Consider the following 21,052-nt stretch of genomic DNA (forward strand, 5'->3'; position numbering starts at 1 on the left):
GGTGTATTTATTTATGCGGGGATAATTTCCAAAAAATCTCTTAAAAGAATCCATAATAAGAGACAACCTGATAGGACCAAGAATTTCTTTTTATTAAATTTTAAACACATGTGTCACCATTGCTATATATTTCATAACTGGTGTTTTCTAAGAATATAAAAAGCTTAAATACATTATTTAATGAACATCGAAGTGGAAGTTTCTTCTTGTGTATTCTAAAATTCGTAAAAAAAATGGGTAGTTGAGTTGAACTTCTTCCAATATCTATATCGATAAAGTTTGTTGATAAATACTTTATTAAACAATTTTTTTTTATTTCACTTCGAGCAAGAACTGTGTGCTACTTATTAAGTGGTATTAGTACGAGGGCAGTCCGATAAGTATTTTGCATCGCCCCCCGATGGCGTCACTATCGCAAGAGAAATTTACTATCGTGTAGTATATTCTCGTAGACGGCTACTGTCGAAATTTTAGGACGTGTCCGCGGATTTAAGAAAAATGGAGAAAGAGCAATATCGGTCTGTGATTCGATTCTTGTTTTTGGAAGGGAAATGGCGTAGCGAAATCAAAGAGCGCTTGGATGCTGTGTACGGTGACTCTTCGCCTTCGAGGGCGACCGTCAAAAATTGGCTTAACGAGTTTCAACGTGGGCGCACGTCGGTTTTTGGTGAGCCACGCCCAGGTGCCACGAAAACGGTTACCACGGAGGATAACGTGACAAAAATCCACGATCTCGTATTGGCAGACTGCCGATTAAAAATACGCGAGATAGCTGAGACAGTAGGCATGTCAAAAGACCGCGTGGGTCATATCCTGCATGAAATTTTGGGAATGAGAAAGCTGTCGGCGCAATGGGTGCCGCGTTTGCTCACTCCGGAAAACAAACCCAACTGTGAGACCACTTCAGAGCAGTGTTTGACGCTGTTTAAGCGCAATCCAAAGGAGTTTCTGCGTCGTTTCGTGACCGTCGACGAAACATGGATCCACTGGTACACACCAGAGACCAATGAACAGTCGAAACAGTGGACTTCACCCGGCGAACCTGCTCCGAAGAAGAAGAAGACTGTCCCATCGGCCGGAAAGGTGAAGGCCACCGTTTTGTGGGATTCACAAGGTGTGATCTACATCGACTACCTGGAGAAGGGCTAAACGGACACAGGGCTGTACTATGCCGAAGTATTGGGCCGATTCGCCGCGAAGAAAAGAGTGCCCTTCCATCATGACAACGCACCGGCTCACACTTCCGCCCTCGCCAAGGCCAAATTGGTCGAATTGGGCTACGAACTGCTACCCCCACCATATTCTGACTTCTGACTTCTGACTTCTTTTCGTTTCCAAACTTGTAAAAATTACTCGCTGGACAGAAATTGGCGTCGAATGAGGAGGTCGCCGCCGCCACAGAGGCCTATTTTGCAGATCTCGAGAAAACGTATTTTTCAGACGGGTTAAAAAAGTTGGAGCATCGCTGGGTCAAGTGTATCGAGCTAAAAGGAGATTATGTTGAGAAATAAATCGCCACTTTACCAAAATTTTCGTTTTTCTTTTGGAGGCTAAGTACTTATCGGACCACCCTCGTATTTCTTCAAGACTTGTGTAAATATCTCCAGTTGACCAATCCAATCCGTTTACGTTCTGTTGGTTAAGGTGCTGCTGCTTAAGAGCTCCATTATCCAATTCTTTTATGTAACTCCATATTACATAAAAGAATTGGATAATTTGAAATGGAAACAAGGAAGAACGCTAAAGTCGAGTACCTCGACTATCAGATACCCGTTACTCAGCTAAGTCAGGGACCAAAGGGAAATGGAGATATGCAAGCAGCAAAGCGAGATTAAAAAGCGCCACCTACCGGCGGTAGACAGTTTTACGCGTTATGGGCGTTAGAGTAAGCGTGGCCAAATTTTTTTTTGATCAATCGATAGGTATTGACGAGACCAATACACGTAGGAAACAGGGATGGTCGCACAATACCAGAAGAGCAAGCAATCAGAGAGACCAGGAGTGGTCGTCGTTTTTAATGATCCAGAGAGCGCGAGAGAGAACAAAACTCTAATAAAGTCAGTCGGTGCCAAGATCTCACGCGCTACGCATGCCAATAAGCATACCCTTTGTACATCATCAAATGTAACACTACAACTTAAGTTTTTGTATTTTTGATTCCAAATAATAATATAAAATAAACATTACACATAATAATTGAACACGTTGTTGTCCCAAGAACATTTGCATCACTGCGGAATTAATGGGACCACAATTTTGGGGGCTCGTCCGGGAAAAAATTTGGATCAAATACAAACTACAGTCATTAAACTAATAAGTTGTGAGTTTAAAAGTGGTATAAACTTGTGCATTGCGGTGGTAGTAGCAGTTGCTAAAAATCAAAAATTGCTGCGCAATAGAAGACAACAAATTAGCAAGAAACAGAGTGCGTGACAACGAGAAGAAAATGTTGCGAAATTCAATTTTTGCAGCGCAAAAGAAATAGAAGAAAAACCGACTTAAAGGCGACTGGCGTAACAAAAAAGAAAGCGAAAAATCAGCGAGTACCGAATCTGGGAGCAGCGCAAAAATTTGGTGGTGAACGTCAACCAGCGGAAGGCAGGATCGTTGGCGGTGGTCATCTGGACACAAATTAAGGCGTGGAGCAGTTACGGTAACAGGCGGATCACAGAAGCTGTGCGTCAGGAGAACACAAGGAACCTGTGTTCAGGAGGCTGGTCAAGGCGAAGAAAGTGGTGTTCAGGAGGCTGGTCAAAGCGAAAGAAGCAGGCGGTTCGCAAAATTTGCGCGTCAAGATAAAACAAGGAAGCGGTGTTTAAGAGGCTGGTCAAGGCTAAAGAACCGGTGTTCAGGAGGCTGGTCAAGACGAAGGAAGCTGGAACTGGTACAGGAGGAGATCGCCGAAGAAGGGGCAGGAAGATCTGGAGAAGTACCAATAGTTGGCGAGCAAAGAGAAGTCAATTTTGGAACTGTATTGGTGGTGAACTTTTGGCGGCTGGAAGACGAATTCAAAGCTGTGTTTGTGAGGTAGCGAGTACATCATTCTGGAGCTGTATGTGTGAGACGGCAGACGGTTCGTTCTGATGAAATTCTTGGTGAGTGGCAGAAAAATTGGCTGAAGGCGACAAGAGGAGACAAGAATTCAGGCAATTTTGGATGGCGAAAATTAACTACAAAGAGAGCGGCGAGACGAATTCCAACAACAAGAAGAGAGTCAAGAAGTACTTTCGTATATAACGTAGCAAATTTCAAGCAGGGCATAAAGCTGTTGATTTAACGTAACGTATACCGTAAAGCAGTAATTTGGCTGTGTATTTTATATTTGATATTACTGCTTATCTATATTAATCTATATTACTATATCTATATTACTCCTATATTGTATAAGTATATTTAAGTTTCAATATGAACAGGCAACAGGTTTTGGCACTGCTTGTAGCAGATTTACGCGAAAACTTAACAGAGCTGGGACTCAGCAGAAATGGAAGAAAACCTGAGTTGCAAAATAGACTGCTTGCTCACAATGGTTTGCAAGCTGATGAAGACAACGAAGGCATCGAAGTGGATGAGGATAATGAGGGCTCTTTCGAAACCGTACAATCTAATAATATGCAGGCAGGTGGTAGGTCCGAAAGAAATGCAGTCGTAGAAGGGCAGAACCTTCAGACAGTAAATTCAGCTTCAGGTAGGTCGTGGTTTACATTGAAGGATGTGGAGGGAAGTGTGTCACAGTTTTCAGGAACTAATTCACCTGACATTAATCAGTGGATTGAGGAACTAGAAGAGTGTGCACTGACGGTGGAATGGAGCCAATTACAGATCTTTATTTTTGCTAAACAATTGCTCAGTGGAGCGGCCAAACTTTTTGTCCGTAGTCAGCGAGATGTTCGGGATTGGAGATCGTTGAAAAACATATTGCTCGACGAATTCGGTGTGAGGGTGTCATCAGCAGAGGTTCATCGTAGACTTGGCAAACGGCAGCAAAAGAAAACTGAATCGTTGCATGAGTACCTCTACGCGTTGATGGAATTGGCAAAGCCAATTGATCTTGATGACGAGAGCTTGATCGAATACTTTGTCGACGGTATTCCAGACTTCAAGGTGAACAAGGCTTTACTCTACCAAGCAAAAAGCATGAGTCAGTTGAAAGTACAAATAGAGGCATATCAGAAGATGCGAGGATCAGGAAAACAAGTTAGGTATGACACTCATTTCAATAAAGGTGAGAAAGAGTCAGCAAAGGCAGTGGAAAAAGTTAGGAAATGTTTCAACTGTGGAGACGAGGGTCATATCAAACGAGATTGCCCAAAGAGGGACTACAAAAGCTTCAGATGCAACCAGCCAGGACACTGAGCAGCTCAGTGCAAGGTCGAAATGGTAGCGAAGCAGGAAAAGACAACAAATCTTGTACAGATGGAAGACAGGGCGATGCCAACTAGCACGTTTACGTCTTCGGGACTGGAGTTGAAGTACATTTCGTTCGGAAAAGTTATCTTTAAAGGGTTGATAGATACGGGAGCGGATTTGTGTTTAATGCGGCGCAGTATTTTCTTAAAGCTTGAAGTAGATAAATTGACAGGTGACCAAAAATGTTTGACTGGAATAGGAGAAAGCCAGATTGTGACTTTTGGAAGTCTGACAATTCCAGTGCAGATTGATGGTATTAACCTTCAGGTAGAGTTCCACATCATATCGGACGAGGACATGGCTTTTGAAGCTATTTTGGGTCGAACTCTCTTAGACAGCGTTGATATGAAGATAACCAAAAACGAAACAGAACTGGTTCGCAGAGCAGAGAGTCAGGTGGTCACAGCACAAAAGCGCTACGTTCAAGAGCAAGACAGAAGTTCATGCACAGAGTTGTTGGCTGAGTTTGGGAGCTTGTGTATGATCACTTTAGAGCAGACAGAAACTAAGAAAGATATAGAACTATCTCACTTGCCACACTCTCAGAGAGGTATCGTGAAGCGGATGATAGGCGAATACAAGCCGATGAGAAATATTCATTGCCCTGTCGAGATGAAGATTATACTCACTGATGAATCTCCAGTATTTCAACATCCTCGACGTATTCCTTACACCGAACAGAAGGTAGTAGATGCGCAGGTTCAAGAGTGGCTCGAACAGAATATTATCAAGCCGAGTACTTCAGAGTTCGCTTCTCCGATCGTACTTGTAGCAAAAAAGAACGGACAGAAACGGTTGTGTTGCGATTACCGCAAATTGAACGAGAAAATTGTGAGGGATAACTTTCCAATGGTACAAATGGACAGCGTTATAGAGAAGTTACAGGGCGCGAGGATTTTCACAACACTAAATTTAACAAAGATCAATTGGACCAAGTGTCAAATCTTACAGAGCAGGGTAGATTTCCTCGGATACATTATCGAAAACGGTTCGATCACAGCCAGTGATGAAAAAACTAGGGCGGTAGCACATTTTCCCATACCCACTGATCGTAAAGCTATACAGCGATTTCTTGGATTGACATCGTATTTTAGGAAGTTCGTAGATGGGTATGCGGTTATAGCAAAGCCGTTGTCAGATTTGCTGAGGAAGGATGTCAAATTTGAGTTCAGAGAATTGCAGCAGGCAGCATTCGAGCAATTAAAGGCAGCATTGACTAGGAAACCAGTTTTGAAGCTGTACAATCCTAAATTGACCACAGAGATACACACGGATGCGTCTAAGTTTGGTTTTGGCGCAGTCCTTCTACAAAAGGATCCAGAAGACAGTCAGTTGCACCCCGTCATGTACATGAGTCGGAAAACCGAACCATGTGAGGAAAAATATTACTCATACGAGCTGGAGGTGCTAGCAGTCATCGCAGCACTGACAATTCAAAATAATCACTGATTGTAATGCGTTCGCCATGACGATGAAAAAGAAAGAAGTTCCATTACGAGTAGCTAGGTGGGCAATGTTTTTGCAAGATTACGACTACGATATAGAGCATCGATCAGGAACAAAGATGAGGCACGTGGATGCGCTTAGCAGAGTTACTTGTTTAGTATTGACAGAGAGTGTGATGCACAAATTAAAGGAAGCTCAGATGGCAGACGTGTGGACAAATGCAGTTCGTAGTTTGGTGGACGATAAGGGCATGAGGATTACTACATTGCCAATCAGATTTTGTTCAAAGACCCAGACCGAGAGCTAATAGTAGTTCCATCCCAAATGGAGACTGAAATCATTCAAATTGCTCACAGACAAGGCCATTTTTCGGCGAAAAAAACCCAAGATCTTGTGGAGAAATCTTATTTCATACCAAATCTTAGGGATAAAGTTTCCAGAGTAGTAGGCAGCTGTGTGGAATGCATTTTGGTAAACGCAAAATCGGGAAAACAGGAAGGTTATCTGAATCCTATCGATAAGGGAGACAAACCGTTAGTCACTTATCACATAGATCACGTGGGGCCGATGGAGATCACCAAGAAAAGGTACAATCACATCCTAGTTGTCGTAGATGCATTTTCGAAATTTGTCTGGTTGTATCCGACACGCAGTACCGGAGTCGAAGAAGTGCTTAATTGCCTGGACAGGCAGGCCGTATCCTTTGGTAATCCCTTCAGGATCGTATCAGACCGTGGTGCAGCGTTCACTTCACACTTATTTAAGGAATACTGCGACAAACAAAAGATCCAGCACTTATTAATCACTACAGGAGTACCTCGTGGCAACGGACAGGTCGAAAGAATGCATAAAATCGTGGTGCCAATGTTGTCGAAGATGAGCTTAGAGAAAGAAAGAGAGAAGAAATTGGTACAAGCATGTGGGTAGAGTGCAGCAGTTGATCAACAATATCGAGCCTAGGAGCACAAAAGTAACTCCATTCAAGCTGGTAACAGGTGTTGACATGCGTGTGGTAGACATAGCAGGACTTAAAGAGCAGGTACAGCAGTCTTTGGTAGAAGAGTTAAACCACGAGAGAGATCAGTTACGCAAAAAAGCACGAGAAAACATTCAAGCTCTTCAAGAGGAAAACAAGCGATCTTTTGATTTGAAAAGAAAGGGTGAAAAGCGTTACAAGGTAAACGATTTAGTTGCGATCAGGCGTACCCAGTACGGAGTCGGCCTAAAGCTAAAGGGAAAGTATCTTGGACCATACAAAATAGTTGAGATTCACAATCATGGCAGGTATGATGTAGAGAAAGTTGGAGATAGCGAAGGACCTTTGAAAACATCAACTGTGGCTGAGTTTATGAAGGAGTTCGGGACGAACACCACGTCAGGAGGGCCGAATGTAGGAAACAGGGATGGTCGCAAAATACCAGAAGAGCAAGCAATCAGAGAGACCAGGAGTGGTCTTCGTTTTTAATGATCCAGAGAGCGCGAGAGAGAATAAAACTCTAATAAAGTCAGTCGGTGCCAAGATCTCACGCGCTACGCATGCCAATAAGCATACCCTTTGTACATCATCAAATGTAACACTACAACTTAAGTTTTTGTATTTTGGATTCCAAATAATAATATAAAATAAACATTACACATAATAATTGAACACGTCGTTGTCCCAAGAACATTTGCATCACTGCGGAATTAATGGGGCCACATACATTTCAGTTAAAATGTTTATTCTATCATCAAAACTGTAGGAGCCACAGTTTTAGGCGGTTTGTGGGCGTTAAAGTGGGCGTGGCAAACTTTTTTTAAAATCAATCGGTAGGTATTGATGAGAGCAATACATTTCAGGTAAAATTTTTATTCTAGCATCAAAACTGTAGGAGCCACCGTTTTAGGCGGTTTGTGAGCGTTAGAGTGGGCGTGGCACTCTACTGAAACACACTTGCGCTGCGTAAGAAGCTCAGAAATCTGCACGCCAAATCTCAATAGCCTAGCTCCCATAGTTTTCGAGATCTCAGCGTTCATCCGGACAGACAGACGGACAGACGGACATGGCTAGATCGACTCGGCTAGTGATCCTGATCAAGAATATATATACTTTGTGGGGTCGGAAACGCTTCCTTCTGCCTGTTACATACTTTCCGACGAATCTAGTATACCCTTTTACTCTACGAGTAACGGGTATAACTAGCTTGTTGTTTCCAAGTACATATTGAAAATCTACTATAATGCTTGAATTACGATCGACTGTGTTCATCATTGGCTGAGATTTTTTAATCAACTGAGGGTGTGCTTGCTAGGGCCTTCTCCTTTATATACCGGTAAGACTAGAACATATTAACAGTTTATTCAAAGTAGTCTTACCTGATATACATGTGTGTAATTAAGAGAAATAAAACTTCTTGAAAGAAACAGGACCATGAAGTCCATTTTGGATTCGAGTTTTTATTTTACAGTAGTTTTTATTTTATAGCAGAGAAAATTATACCATTGAAAACGGCTTGAAAAATGCTTTCCAATGATACTAATTTTTTTTTTTTAGTGAGGGCGTATTCTTATTACGGTATCGGCGGTCATCGTTGTTTGTTGCTAGCTACTGACTGTCCAACCTGCGGTACCCCGTGCAAAATAATGGAATGAATGAATGTGCATTTGCACCAGCATTTGTTAACCTACTTTGAAGTTTAACTAATCTTAATTAGTTTGCAACACTTGGTCGAGCTTAATTTTTTCCAAAAACTTCGATTTAACTCACGGAATATCTAAAGCCATATAAAAAATCAATAAAACTGCATCATTTAATGTTATCTGCTAACATAATAGGCTTTTTTACACAAAAACAACGATAACAATTGTCTTTCTAGAATAAAAGCAGTTCGTCACCATACCCTACAAAACGTTCGAAGACTTTTGCTAAGTATAAATTGGTACAATAACTGACTTTAGGCTGCCCCAAAATGTTTAATGCTTTTGCTTTCCTTTTTTTCCTTTACCATTTCTCTGTTATACATTTTGACGAAGTGATTTTAAAATGTGTTGCTTGTAATCTTAAGGCATACCCGCAAATAACAGTATAATTATACCCGTTACTCGTAGAGTAAAAGGGTATACTAGTTTCGTCGAAAAGTATGTAACAGGCAGAAGGAAGCGTTTCCGACCCCATAAAGTGTATATATTCTTGATCAGGATCACTAGCCGAGTCGATCTAGACATGTCCGTCTGTCTGTCCGGATAAACGCTGAGATCTCGGAAACTATAAGAGCTAGGCTATTGAGATTTGACGTGCAGATTCCTGAGCTTCTTACGCAGCGCAACTTCGTTTCAGCAGAGTGCCACGCCCACTCTAACGCCCACAAACCGCTCAAAACTGTGGCTCCTACAGTTTTGATGCTTGAATAAAAAGTTTAACTGAAATGTATTGTTCTCGCTTTAACGCCCACAAACCGCCCAAGCCTTTGACGCCCAGAATTTTCATGCTAGATAAAAAAATTTAACTGAAATCTATTGTTCTCGTCAATACCTATCGATTGACCCAAAAAAAAATTTCCACGCCCACTCTAACGCTCATAACGCTTAAATCTGTCTACCTGTAGGTGGCGCATTTTAATCTCGCTTCGCTGCTTGAATATCTCCATTTAGCTGAGTAACGGGTATCTGATAGTCGAGGTACTCGACTATAGCATTCTTCCTTGGTTTTTTTTTTTGGCAAATTTAGCTTTTTTTTACCAATTTCCCTAATTCCGCTTTGTATATTGTGACGTCATGGCCTCCACATCTTGCTGTCTCGCTCTCTGGCATATGGAAAAATCCAAGCCGTTAGGTGTGACCGCATACCAACAAAATACCACATGTACCATTTCAAAGGCGTTTGACAAAAGGCGTTTAAGTGATCAAAGAAAATATGCGAATAAATCAAGAAGACTAATGAAAATAAGAATACTGAAAACTAGATATGCATTTGTGTATGTGTATACATGCATGCTTTCTCAGCTGACGGGGGAAATCAGCTTCGTTTAAGCACAAATTCTATATAATATCCACTGATATCCTCCCTTCAGTTCCAAAAAAAGTTGCACTTGTGAATCACCTTGTGAATACCGCGGGACAAGTCACCTTGCACTAGTGAACACTCCATATAGACAATTATATGGGATCTCCGCTTTTTCACAAGTGAAAACTCAGAGAAAAATTTTTGGAAGTCATTTGCGACTTCACTTGTTCCTTATAATCATTTTTCGTATGGCCTGTCACCTGCCGGTGACACGTCTCACGTGAAATCACTTGTAAAATTCAGAATATTTCCGATGAGTTTTCTCTTATGAAACCACCTCCAACTGACACGTCCCACGAAAAATCACTTGTGAAATTTCGAATATTTCCAATGATTTTTCCCTTATGAAACCATAGAATATAAAATACATACATACATACATAATATTTTAATTAAATAGTGTTATTTATGATTTCTGTTAAAGAACAGCTATTGCTAGTAAGCCTAGTCTTATGTTTCGCTAATTTGATTTTTACATTGGACATCGCCGTTCTTAAACATTTGCCCGGTTCTTCCGAATCCTTGGCGAACTTTCCTAAAAAATAAATTGGCCTATATTTAAAAAATACGTTTTTTTTTTGTTTATTTATATATATACCTTTTAGAGCTGCGTATAACCCTTTGCGGGATTTTTAGTGTCACAACATTTCATCATCCACTTTCGGCTAACGGAACGCATAAAATACTTTCAAAACTTACGTACTTTAAATTAAGATAAATAGACAACATCTTAAACTTAATGTAACACTTACCTGACTTTATTATTTTCACTTTAAGAAACGAAAAAAGCAATAACTCAAACACAGTGCATCAAGTCTTTCTCTCCACCCATTACTTGATTTCTTTTGTTTTTTCTTCGCTGTTGGCGCGTGCCACTGCACCTATACCCTTTCTAAAGCGAATAATATCCGACCATATAATTTGTATTTCTAGAGTAAAATTAATTTTAATTAATTCGAATTTTAAAAAAATGTTAATATTAAAATGTTTTAAATATTTAAATGAGTTTTACCGGACTACATTTTTGTAACTTAACTAAAAAACTATATTGCTATAATCACTGTGGACGGCAGTCCACGTAGTGAGGAAGCGCACCAGGAGGGTGTGCGAAGGCGACTACTATATATACAAGAAGAAATGAAAATCTACTGCAATCGTCCGATTGTTTCGAGTGATACATCAATCGAAAGGTATTGCAAGAACTGAAAGGATTGCATACAATCAATTGGGTTGGGAGAAATAGCGGTGAAAGTGTGAACATGTAAGTATTAAAAATTTGATCTGTTGGGGCCGGTGGGGGTAAATTCCCTCCGATATTAACCTACTAGCATTTTCACTTAAAGTACGCGTCGAATGACACCTCAACTGTCAAAATCGGATACTCCGTTCAAAACTCTTACGACAAACAAGATTTTGGGGGACTTCTCAAAATGAAAATTTTATTTTGTTTGTCAGTTTGTTTCAAAACGTTACTTTAGATTCCTGAAAATACTAGACGATGCTAAACAGCTCATTATTAGAAAAATTAATTAAACCACTTTTGAAAAAACTAGCTAGCTTGTCGAGAAAACGGTTATAAATAACTGAATTTTGTACACCCGAAACTAATGAACTACTAAAGCTACAGGCTTGTGCGATATATCGCCTTTCGAAACGACTTTTATTCCTTTTATGCGTTAAAATCTTCTGACGAACACTAAGTTGACACTCTTTTCAATAATCCGTTTACACTGTGGAAAAATCTTTAAGTGTGCGCTCCACAGAATTACATGCGAAGTCCCAACCTTTGCAGCGGAATAAAAGTAAAAACACTTTAGTATTCATTTTTAATTTAAACATGACTTCTGATCATGGAATTGAGGTACACTAATGTGAAAACTAACATGACTTTATACAGCAGTCCACTTTGTGACGAAGCCCACTGCATCACTGCTGTGATCATAACTAGAGGTACAACAACCCATAAATGGAAAAACGTAAAAGGATTGCTTACAAGGACTATAACAATTGTGATTCGTTTGGAAAAAGATCGGTGAAAGTGTAAAAGTAACAAGAAAGGAAGTTAGCTTCGGCAAGCCGAAGCTTATATACCCTTGCAGCTATAATTATTAAATTAAAAAACACAAAAAGTGATATTCCCAATAGTATAAAATAATATGTTAAAACCTACCGATGCTATACTTTGTTTCATGATATAGTCATCCGATTTTGATAAAATTAAATTCGAAATTCAGAACTAATTAAAAAATGTTATTTCCAAGCGTAGGAGGTTATATGTTAAGGAACACCGAAGCTATAATTTGTTTCATATTATTTTCACACCAATTTTACGATCGTTCCTATGGCAGCTATATGATATAGTCTTCCGATTTTGATAAAATTTAATTCAAAATTCAAACTAATTAAAAAATGTTATTTCCAAGGAAAGGAGGTAATACGTTAAGAAACACCAAAGATATAATTTTTTTAATGTTTTTGTACGATTATTCCTATGGGAGCTATAAGATATAGTTGTCCGATCCGGCTGGTTCCGACTTATATACTACCTGCAAAGGATATAAGACTTTTGGTAAGGTTTCAGCCCGATAGCTTTAAAACTGAGAGACTAGTTTGCGTAGAAACGGACGGACAGACGGACAGACGGACATGGCTAGATCGTCTCGTCTAGTGATGCTGATCAAGAATATTTATACTTTATGGGGTCGGAAACGTCTCCTTCACTGCGTTGCAAACTTCTGACTGAAATCATTATACCCTCTGCAAGGGTATACAAATGAAGAAAATTTAATTCTGGTATCAAACAAAAACACCTCTTAACGAGTTAAAATTCGAGTGACGATCGAACCTTCAGCAAAAAAATATCTGATATCTGAGAGCGCCGGTTGCAGGCAGATTATAAGACAAAGAAAGAGAGGGAACCTTCAAATATCTGCCTCTTTGTTGCACGACCGATTTCGTGCATGCATTTGTGCATGGTTAGAGCCCTTTAGAACGCCGTAGAAGGCTCCCAACGATAAAATCGGCTTCAGGGCACCCTTTCACAAAAGTTAGTATAAAACTGATCCTGATCTTGAAAATAAAATATTATTTTTCGCAGAGATAAAGGTATTTATTTATTTTTTTTTTTTTATATATAACCATTTTTGGTGTAATTTAAGGTACTAAATCGATTTTATGGTACTAATTTAGCATTATACCACTAAACATATAGAGAAAAACCGGTTTTTGGCAAATAAAGCAACCAAGTCGGCTGAGTTTTAACAAAATAGATCACACAAGTGTGTCAAGACTTTTGCATATTTTTGGTTTTTATACCCGTTACTCGTAGAGTAAAAGGGTATACTAGATTCGTCGGAAAGTATGTAACAGGCAGAAGGAAGCGTTTCCGACCCCACAAAGTATATATATTCTTGATCAGGATCACTAGCCGAGTCGATCTAGCCATGTCCGTCTGTCCGTCTGTCTGTCCGTCCGGATGAACGCTGAGATCTCGGAAACTATGGGAGCTAGGCTATTGAGATTTGGCGTGCAGATTCCTGAGCTTCTTACGCAGCGCAAGTTTGTTTCGGCACAGTGCCACGCCAACTCTAACGCCCACAAACCGCCCAAAACTGTGACTCCTACAGATTTGATGCTAGAATAAAAATTTTAACTGAAATGTATTGGTCTCGTCGATACCTATCGATTGATCCAAAAAAAAATTTGCCACGCCCACTCTAACGCCCATAACGCTTAAATCTGTATACCGCCGGTAGGTGGCGCATTTTAATCTCGCTTTGCTGCTTGCATATCTCCATATAGCTGAGTAACGGGTATCTGATAGTCGAGGTACTCGACTATAGCGTTCTTCCTTGTTTAATCTTAAAAATTTAGTTTTAAGAGATAATTCAATGAAACAAAATTAATTTAAATGTTAAATATTCCCATAATCCAGTGTATCAACACTTAAGTTCATCACTGTAGCTCCTGCAGCAAAGACGTCTTGACATAAAAATCTAAAAAAACAGAAATTTGGAAAAAAATTCGAAGACGCGTGATAAGTACAATTAGCTACCGCAAACTACCCCCAAAATTCCATTTGTTTTTTTTTTAATTTTTTCTTTTGCCATTTCTCTGTTTTAAATGTTGGTTGGGGGTTTTAAAATGTGCTGTTCATAATCTTATGGTGGGAAATTAGGTTCTTTTAAATACATATATCTTATAATTCCCATTGACACCCTTTTGCTAAACAATATTTCCTTTCCAATTCTTAAACAGCTTAAACACATTTCAAATTAATTTTGTTGTTCTCAAATTGAAATTACTAAAATTAAACAAATAGTAGAATTCTAATGAAATCAAGAATACTGAAAACAATATATGCGTTCGTGTGTGTGTTTTTATACCCGTTACTCGTAGAGTAAAAGGGTATACTAGATTCGTCGGAAAGTGTGTAACATACGCTGCGCAACTTTGTTACGCGAATATGCCACGCCCACAATTTTAATGCTAGATAACAAATTTTAACTGAAATGTATTGGTCTTGCTTGCTGCTTGCTTATCTCCATTTCCCTATGGTCCCTTTAGCTGAGTAACGGGTATCTGATAGTCGAGGTACTCGACTATAGCATTCTTCCTTGTTTTATATTCCTTTATTTAATTATGACAAAAAATATATAACAAGTATAATAAAATACTGTTTAGGAGACAAAGACAACGCCGGACTGCCGCAAACAATTGCTTCGCGCGACGTGATCATCATCATGGTCATCATGGTTGGAACCAATGCACAGTGGTTCGGCTTGTATGGAGCTGCGGCCATAATTACTTTAAGTTGCTATACTGTTACAAAATTTTCCCCAAAATTAAAAAAAATATTATAAATATATGTATGTTATAAGAAATGGCCATATCGTACGTCTATATGATATAGCTGCTATAGGAACGATCGCCGCCGTGACGACACCTTTTTTTCCACCACCAACTTTGAAGTCTCATTACTTTTTGAACAGCCCTCGTATCGAGGCAATTTTTTGTTTATTTACTTTGAACCTTTTGTAATACAATAAATAAAAAAAGTTTTCAATTATTTTTTGAGTTTTCAAAAAAGAATTTTTTTAAAAAGGGTCAAAAAAACGGGTTTTGAATGAGAAGACCCCCTTAAATAGAAAATTAGCAAATTTTTTCTTATTTTTAGAGGTATGTTATCTAAACTCCCAGACTATAAGGTTGGTGTAGTTTTACATTTGCTGCCATAGGAAAAATCAACTATTTTGTATATATTTTATAAATTTATATATCTTCCCCCGTCTAATTCTCAAGCTATACACCTACTAAAATAATATCATATCAAAAAGTCATTAATTAAACAATCATATTGTAAGCCAATTTATTATATTGATATTTTCAAAGCTATTAACTAATTAATATAATTATAACAAATATTTATAATGTTTCTTCAAGTAAGTTGAGCACAGATTCAAGTAACGTTGATTTATCCTTCTTTCCATGTTTTCTTTGCCCAGTTATAAATGGGTCCGACCGTAAAATGAGTGTGTTCAATATGTCTGTGTTTGTTGCAATCCGTGACATTTTTCGGCTGTGATATAATCTACATTTTTTTAATTCCTTACTATTAGACTCGGCAGCTCCTTCCGAAAGCTCTCCGATTGACATGAGTGCATGCTCAATTACAGAAGATCCATGAACTAACACCTTATGGACTGTAGCTGTCAAACAGTACCATGGATACTCTTTTATCAATTCCTTAGCAGTATCGATGGCATATTCATTAAATTTGTCCAAATTTATTTTGTAAACAAAAATTATAAAAGAAAAACGGAAAAATAATTAGAATAATCTTAAGTAAAAGAAATAAACTGACAAATAGAAGCTGTAAACAATCACAAAAGACGAACACAAAGACACAACAAAAACAGAGACTCAAAAGACGACACAAAGGCTCTGCTGCAGCGCGCTGGCAAAATTTGACCTTGAAAAAATAAGAAGTCGTGTTAGCATATTAACGATTACAACTACATTCGCAACATTCCGCACCTAACTTTAACGATTTTAAAATCTTAAAACTCTGAAAAATATAAAAAAAAAATCCTTGTTTGGAATAGTGTGGGATCACAACTAAAACTTTAGGTAAACAAATTTGAGACACACAAAACAGGTACAAACAAAGAGGTTTCACATATCAAGTTAGAGTTTATTAATTTCATATCAAGTTAGTATAAATTAATTTCATAAAGTAAAATAAATACCTTGAGCTTCAAAATCCATTTTGAATAATATAAATTTATCAACTTGAACAGTTACCAGTCCGATTTGAAGTGCGCTTTTGCTTTGAAATATTTCAACAAAGCTCCGATGCGCTGTTGAAATGAACACGTGTTCATGCTTTTGATTCTATTTATAGAATGTACCGTTGGGTTTCCAGCGAAAACCGGTTTGCAAATTGGAAGATTGGACATTTTAGAGACAAGCTGTGTAAATTTAATTTTGATTTTTGGCCTCTGACAATGACATTGGCAATGTATGGACTTCAACGCTGACTCCCGTGACTAATTGCAGCGCTTGGCGCTCGTGCTGAAAACGGTGGAAGTCGAAGAGGACATGCTGAGCATCCTCGATGATGCCACTGCCGCACTCTGAACAGTTTTCCGAGATGTGCCCGTACTTCTGCAGGTAACTACGGAAGCATCCATGTCCGCTGAGGATTTGTGTCAGGTCCATTTCATTTTCAATTCTTTAACAGACATAACACATTTCCTTCAAAAGCAAAAACTAATTTTAAATTACAAACTAATTTTGGTGCTCTCAAATTAAAATTGCACTCCTATGATTAAAAAAAAACACATAACTGTTTAAACAAATACATCTCTCCTACATCTAAGTAAAAATGTAAGGACTACAAGAATACTGAAAGCAAGAAAGGAAGTTAACTTCGGCAAGCCGATGTTTGTATACCCTTGCAGCTATAATTTTTAAATTTAATTCTAAATTCTGAAAAATACAAAAAAATGATATTCCTAATAGTATAATAGATAATATGTCAAAAAACACCGAAGCTATTATTTGTTTCGTATTATTTTCCCACCAATTTTCCGATCGTTCCTATGGCAGCTATATGATTAATAAAATTAAATTCAAAATTCAGAACTAATTAAAAAATGTTATTTCCAAACGTAAGAGTTTATATGTTAAAAAACATAAAAGAAATAATTATTATACCCGTTACTCGTAGAGTAAAAGGGTATACTAGATTCGTCGGAAAGTATGTAACAGGCAGAAGGAAGCGTTTCCGACCCCACAAAGTATATATATTCTTGATCAGGATCACTAGCCGAGTCGATCTAGCCATGTCCGTCTGTCCGTCTGTCCGTCTGTCCGTCTGTCCGTCTGTCCGTCTGTCTGTCCGTCCGGATGAACGCTGAGATCTCGGAAACTATGGGAGCTAGGCTATTGAGATTTGGCGTGCAGATTCCTGAGCTTCTTACGCAGCGCAAGTTTGTTTCGGCACAGTGCCACGCCCACTCTAACGCCCACAAACCGCCCAAAACTGTGGCTCCTACAGTTTTGATGCTAGAATAAAAATTTTAACTGAAATGTATTGTTCTCATCAATACCTATCGATTGACCCAAAAAAAAGTTTGCCAAGCCCACTTTAACGCCCACAAACCGCGAAAACCTGTGACGCCCACAATTTGCATGCTAGATAAAAAATTTTAACTGAAATGTATTGGTCTCGTCAATACCTATCGATTGATCCAAAAAAAAATTTGCCATGCCCACTCTAACTCCCATAACGCTTAAATCTGTATACCGCCGGTAGGTGGCGCATTTTAATCTCGCTTTGCTGCTTGCATATCTCCATATAGCTGAGTAACGGGTATCTGATAGTCGAGGTACTCGACTATAACGTTCTTCCTTGTTTTTAAATTTTGTTTTCCGATTATCCCTATGGGAGCTATAAGATGTAGTTGTCCGATCCGGCTGGTTCCGACTTATATACTACCTGCAAAAGGAAAAGTTGGAAAAGTTTCAGCCCGATAGCTTTAAAACTGATACAGACAGACGGACATGGCTCGATCGACTCGTCTAGTGATGCTGATCAAGAATGTGTGTATATATGCATGTTAAGCTGACGGCGGAAATAAGATTTGATTCGATTAGTTGAAGGTAATGTTAAATAGTACGGATCTTGTTGAAGTACATATATAGTTTTCATGGTGCCAGTTATACTGCTAATGGTGGTGATTACCCAACATGAAGTAATACTAAACCAAGCGGTCCAAAACGCGGTGTGAGACGTTCAAAAAAGTTGAAATCGACGAATTTTCAGGGAATAATAACATGCTGAATGTCAGTAAAAAAACAAATCTAGCATAAAATAAAAAAATGTAACATTACATAAATTGTCAATAAACTATATCATTATATATCATGAAGAAAAGCTTTAAAATCATCTCAAAAAAATTATTGCATTTGGCATGGAAAGATTGGTGTGCAAAGAGTCATATCAAACTAAAATATATGGTTATGTGGGCGACACACAGATTAAAGCGTTACGGGTGTTAGAGTTTGCGTGGCAAACTTTTATTGGTCAATAGATATGTATTGACGAGACTAATATCTTACAGTCAACATTTTTGATCTAGCATAAAAATTGTGGGCGCCACAGATTTGGGCGGTTTGTGGGCGTTAGAGTGTGCGTGGCATATTCGCGAAACAAACTTGCGCTGCGTACAAGGCTACGGAATCTAAATCTGAACTTCCAATTCTCTATCTTCGATAGTTTCCGAGATATCCGTTATCATTTTTTACGATTTGTGGGCGGTTTCTGGGCGTTAAAGTAGGCGTGGCAATCGATAAATTTAAAGTTTAATTTTTATTCTAGCATTAAATCTGTAGGAGCCATAGTTTTTGGCGGTTTGTGGGCGTTAGAGGGGGCGTGGCACCCTGCTGAAACAAACTTGATTGTAAGAAGCTCAGGAATCTGCATGCCAAAGCCTAGCTCTTATAGTTTCCGAGATCTCAGCGTTTATCCGGACGGACAGACAGACGAACATGGCTAGATCGACTCGACTAGTGATCCTGATCAAGAATATCTATTCTTTATGGGGTCGGAAACGTTTCCTTCTACCTGTTACATACTTTCCGATGAATCTAGTATACCCTTTTACTCTACGAGTAACGAGTTAAAAACGCTTCATATCTCTATGGTGGTGTGAAAATGAGGAATGACTTAAGTTTCATTTAAGTAGCATAGATACTCCCAATACCAGGTATAGGATATAGCCGATCTATTCGAGACATTTTCAATCTTGAAGTTGCGGGCGATCTTGCTAGTTACTTATAAATTGAATAGGATTGCTTCTTCTTTTAGTGAAAAACAAGGAAAAACGCTATAGTCGAGTGCCTTGACTATCAAATATCCGTTACTCAGCAAAAGGGACAAAACGGAAATAGAGATATAACAGCAGCAAAGCGAGATTAAATGCGGCACATACCCACCAATATATGGTTATGTGGGCGGCACACAGATTTTACCGTGATGGGTAAGTGGGTCTCTTTTTTTGGGTCAATGGATAGGTATTGGCGAGGCTAACACATTTCTGGTAAAAATTTTCTTTCTTACATGAAAATTGTGGACGCCACAGTTTTAGGCGGCTGATGGGCGTTAGGGTGGGCGTGGCATATTCGCGTAAAAAACGTGCGCTGCGTACAAATTTGCGCTAAATTTGAAATCACAATTCTCTATCTTTGATAGTTTCCGAGAGTGGGCGTGGAAAACCTTTTTATAGGTAAATTAATAGGTATTGATAAAAACAATGCATTTCAGTTATCATTATCACTTTTATTTTAGCATTAAAACTGTAGGAGCCACAGTTTTGGGCGGTTTGTGGGCGTGGCACACTGACGAAATAACTTGCGCTGCGCTGTTACATACTTTCCGACAAATCTAGTTTTTTTGATTAGTAGCGAAAAACGAATAGTTTTCCCGAAGTCGTGTCCATCCCAAACCGTTTTCGGGAAATCATTGTGCCGAGATAATCTCGTTGAAAGTTTCAATTCACTGCTTCTGTAGCGAGCTATACAAAGCTAACTCTTCGATTCTAACAGTCCCATAGGTATGTGTATAAGAAAATTTTAAATCAAATTTGCGGTTACAAGTGTATTTAATCCCTTAATAGTGAGCGTGGCACTGGGCTCCATAAGAACTAGTAAAATCATGATGCTAAGATTCAACTCTCCTTAATCATTGCTTATAAGGCTAATTGAATGGATAGATGGGAAAACAACCGGTGTATACTATTACAAAATCTTTAAAAATGTAGGCACCAGATTGATTTTAAAGCTATTGACGTTTATAATCGTTAGAGTTGGCGAGCCTCATCGAATTAAACTTACTCGGCGCTGAAACCCTTAGTATATCTAATCCCAACTCTCTTAAATTTTTCAAACAGTTTTCCAAAGGCAAAGGCACTTTACTTTTAAAACAGTTTTTTTATTTCCCATCAAAGTTAACAAATGGAAAAATAAGATTTTTAAATTGTGATTTACCTACAGGAACAGATTGCAATGTTTAATTTTGTTGTATGTAACTTATACTAAATAAACACACCAATCAGTTGAAACAAAACATATTAAAATAAAAATATTTCCTGCAAGTTGTTTAAATTAGCTTAAAATTGCGTGTTAAAAGCAAAAAATGAGTCCCTTAATTAGATCTTAAAAGTCTGATATTTTTAAGGGTTACGTAGATATTTGAAATCATGTATAAGTTTCCTGTCGAATCGTGGCTCCACAATTGTCCAGGCCCACATCAAAACTTGATTTCTTGCACATTTTTTGGTTAATGGAGCCACTGCACGTCTTTTAAATATGTCGATAAAACAGAAATGTCCTGGAATTATTTTGAAATTGGACACAACAAAGTAACGAACATCTGATATTCGAGGAAATCGATCGTAGCATTCTTTTTTGTTTATTTCTGAGGTGGGCGAAAGTGTGCATAGATTTTTTCAACAGAGGGTTACTGTTAACTTTTGACCACTTTAAATATAGTTCAGTTTTATTTTTAAGAGTGCAGCTTACTCCCTAAGAGCAACAGCGTTGAGATTGCATTAAGAGGTGGTAAACGACTTTGCACGCTCTCTGGAAGGTGTG

General features: G+C 38.6%; 1 protein-coding gene and 1 long non-coding RNA gene across 2 annotated transcripts; one reads left to right on the plus strand and one right to left on the minus strand.

Moving 5' to 3' along the window:
- Positions 1–498: 498 nt before the first annotated feature.
- LOC139352857 (protein GVQW3-like) lies at positions 499–1,149 on the plus strand. The gene is made up of 2 exons (XM_070995494.1): positions 499–966; positions 1,024–1,149. Exons 1-2 carry the CDS (start codon positions 499–501, stop codon positions 1,147–1,149), a joined length of 594 nt encoding a protein of 197 aa, XP_070851595.1.
- Positions 1,150–15,238: 14,089 nt separating this feature from the next.
- On the minus strand, positions 15,239–16,708 carry LOC136117701 (uncharacterized). Its single transcript, XR_010655264.2, has 2 exons — positions 16,144–16,708; positions 15,239–15,866 (listed from the first exon to the last, which is right to left on the minus strand). It is a non-coding gene; the product is annotated as an uncharacterized lncRNA (long non-coding RNA).
- Positions 16,709–21,052: the final 4,344 nt, after the last annotated feature.

The sequence above is a fragment of the Drosophila suzukii genome, chromosome 3 (assembly GCF_043229965.1).
Source record: "Drosophila suzukii chromosome 3, CBGP_Dsuzu_IsoJpt1.0, whole genome shotgun sequence".
NCBI lineage: Eukaryota > Metazoa > Arthropoda > Insecta > Diptera > Drosophilidae > Drosophila > Drosophila suzukii.

Bases quoted from the DNA above. Each gene is read 5' to 3' on its own strand.
- LOC139352857 (XM_070995494.1), top strand. From the start codon at position 499: ATGGAGAAAGAGCAATATCGGTCTGTGATTCGATTCTTGTTTTTGGAA. The intron at 967-1,023 runs GTCGACGAAACA...CAGTCGAAACAG, and splicing joins TTCTGCGTCGTTTCGTGACC to TGGACTTCACCCGGCGAACC.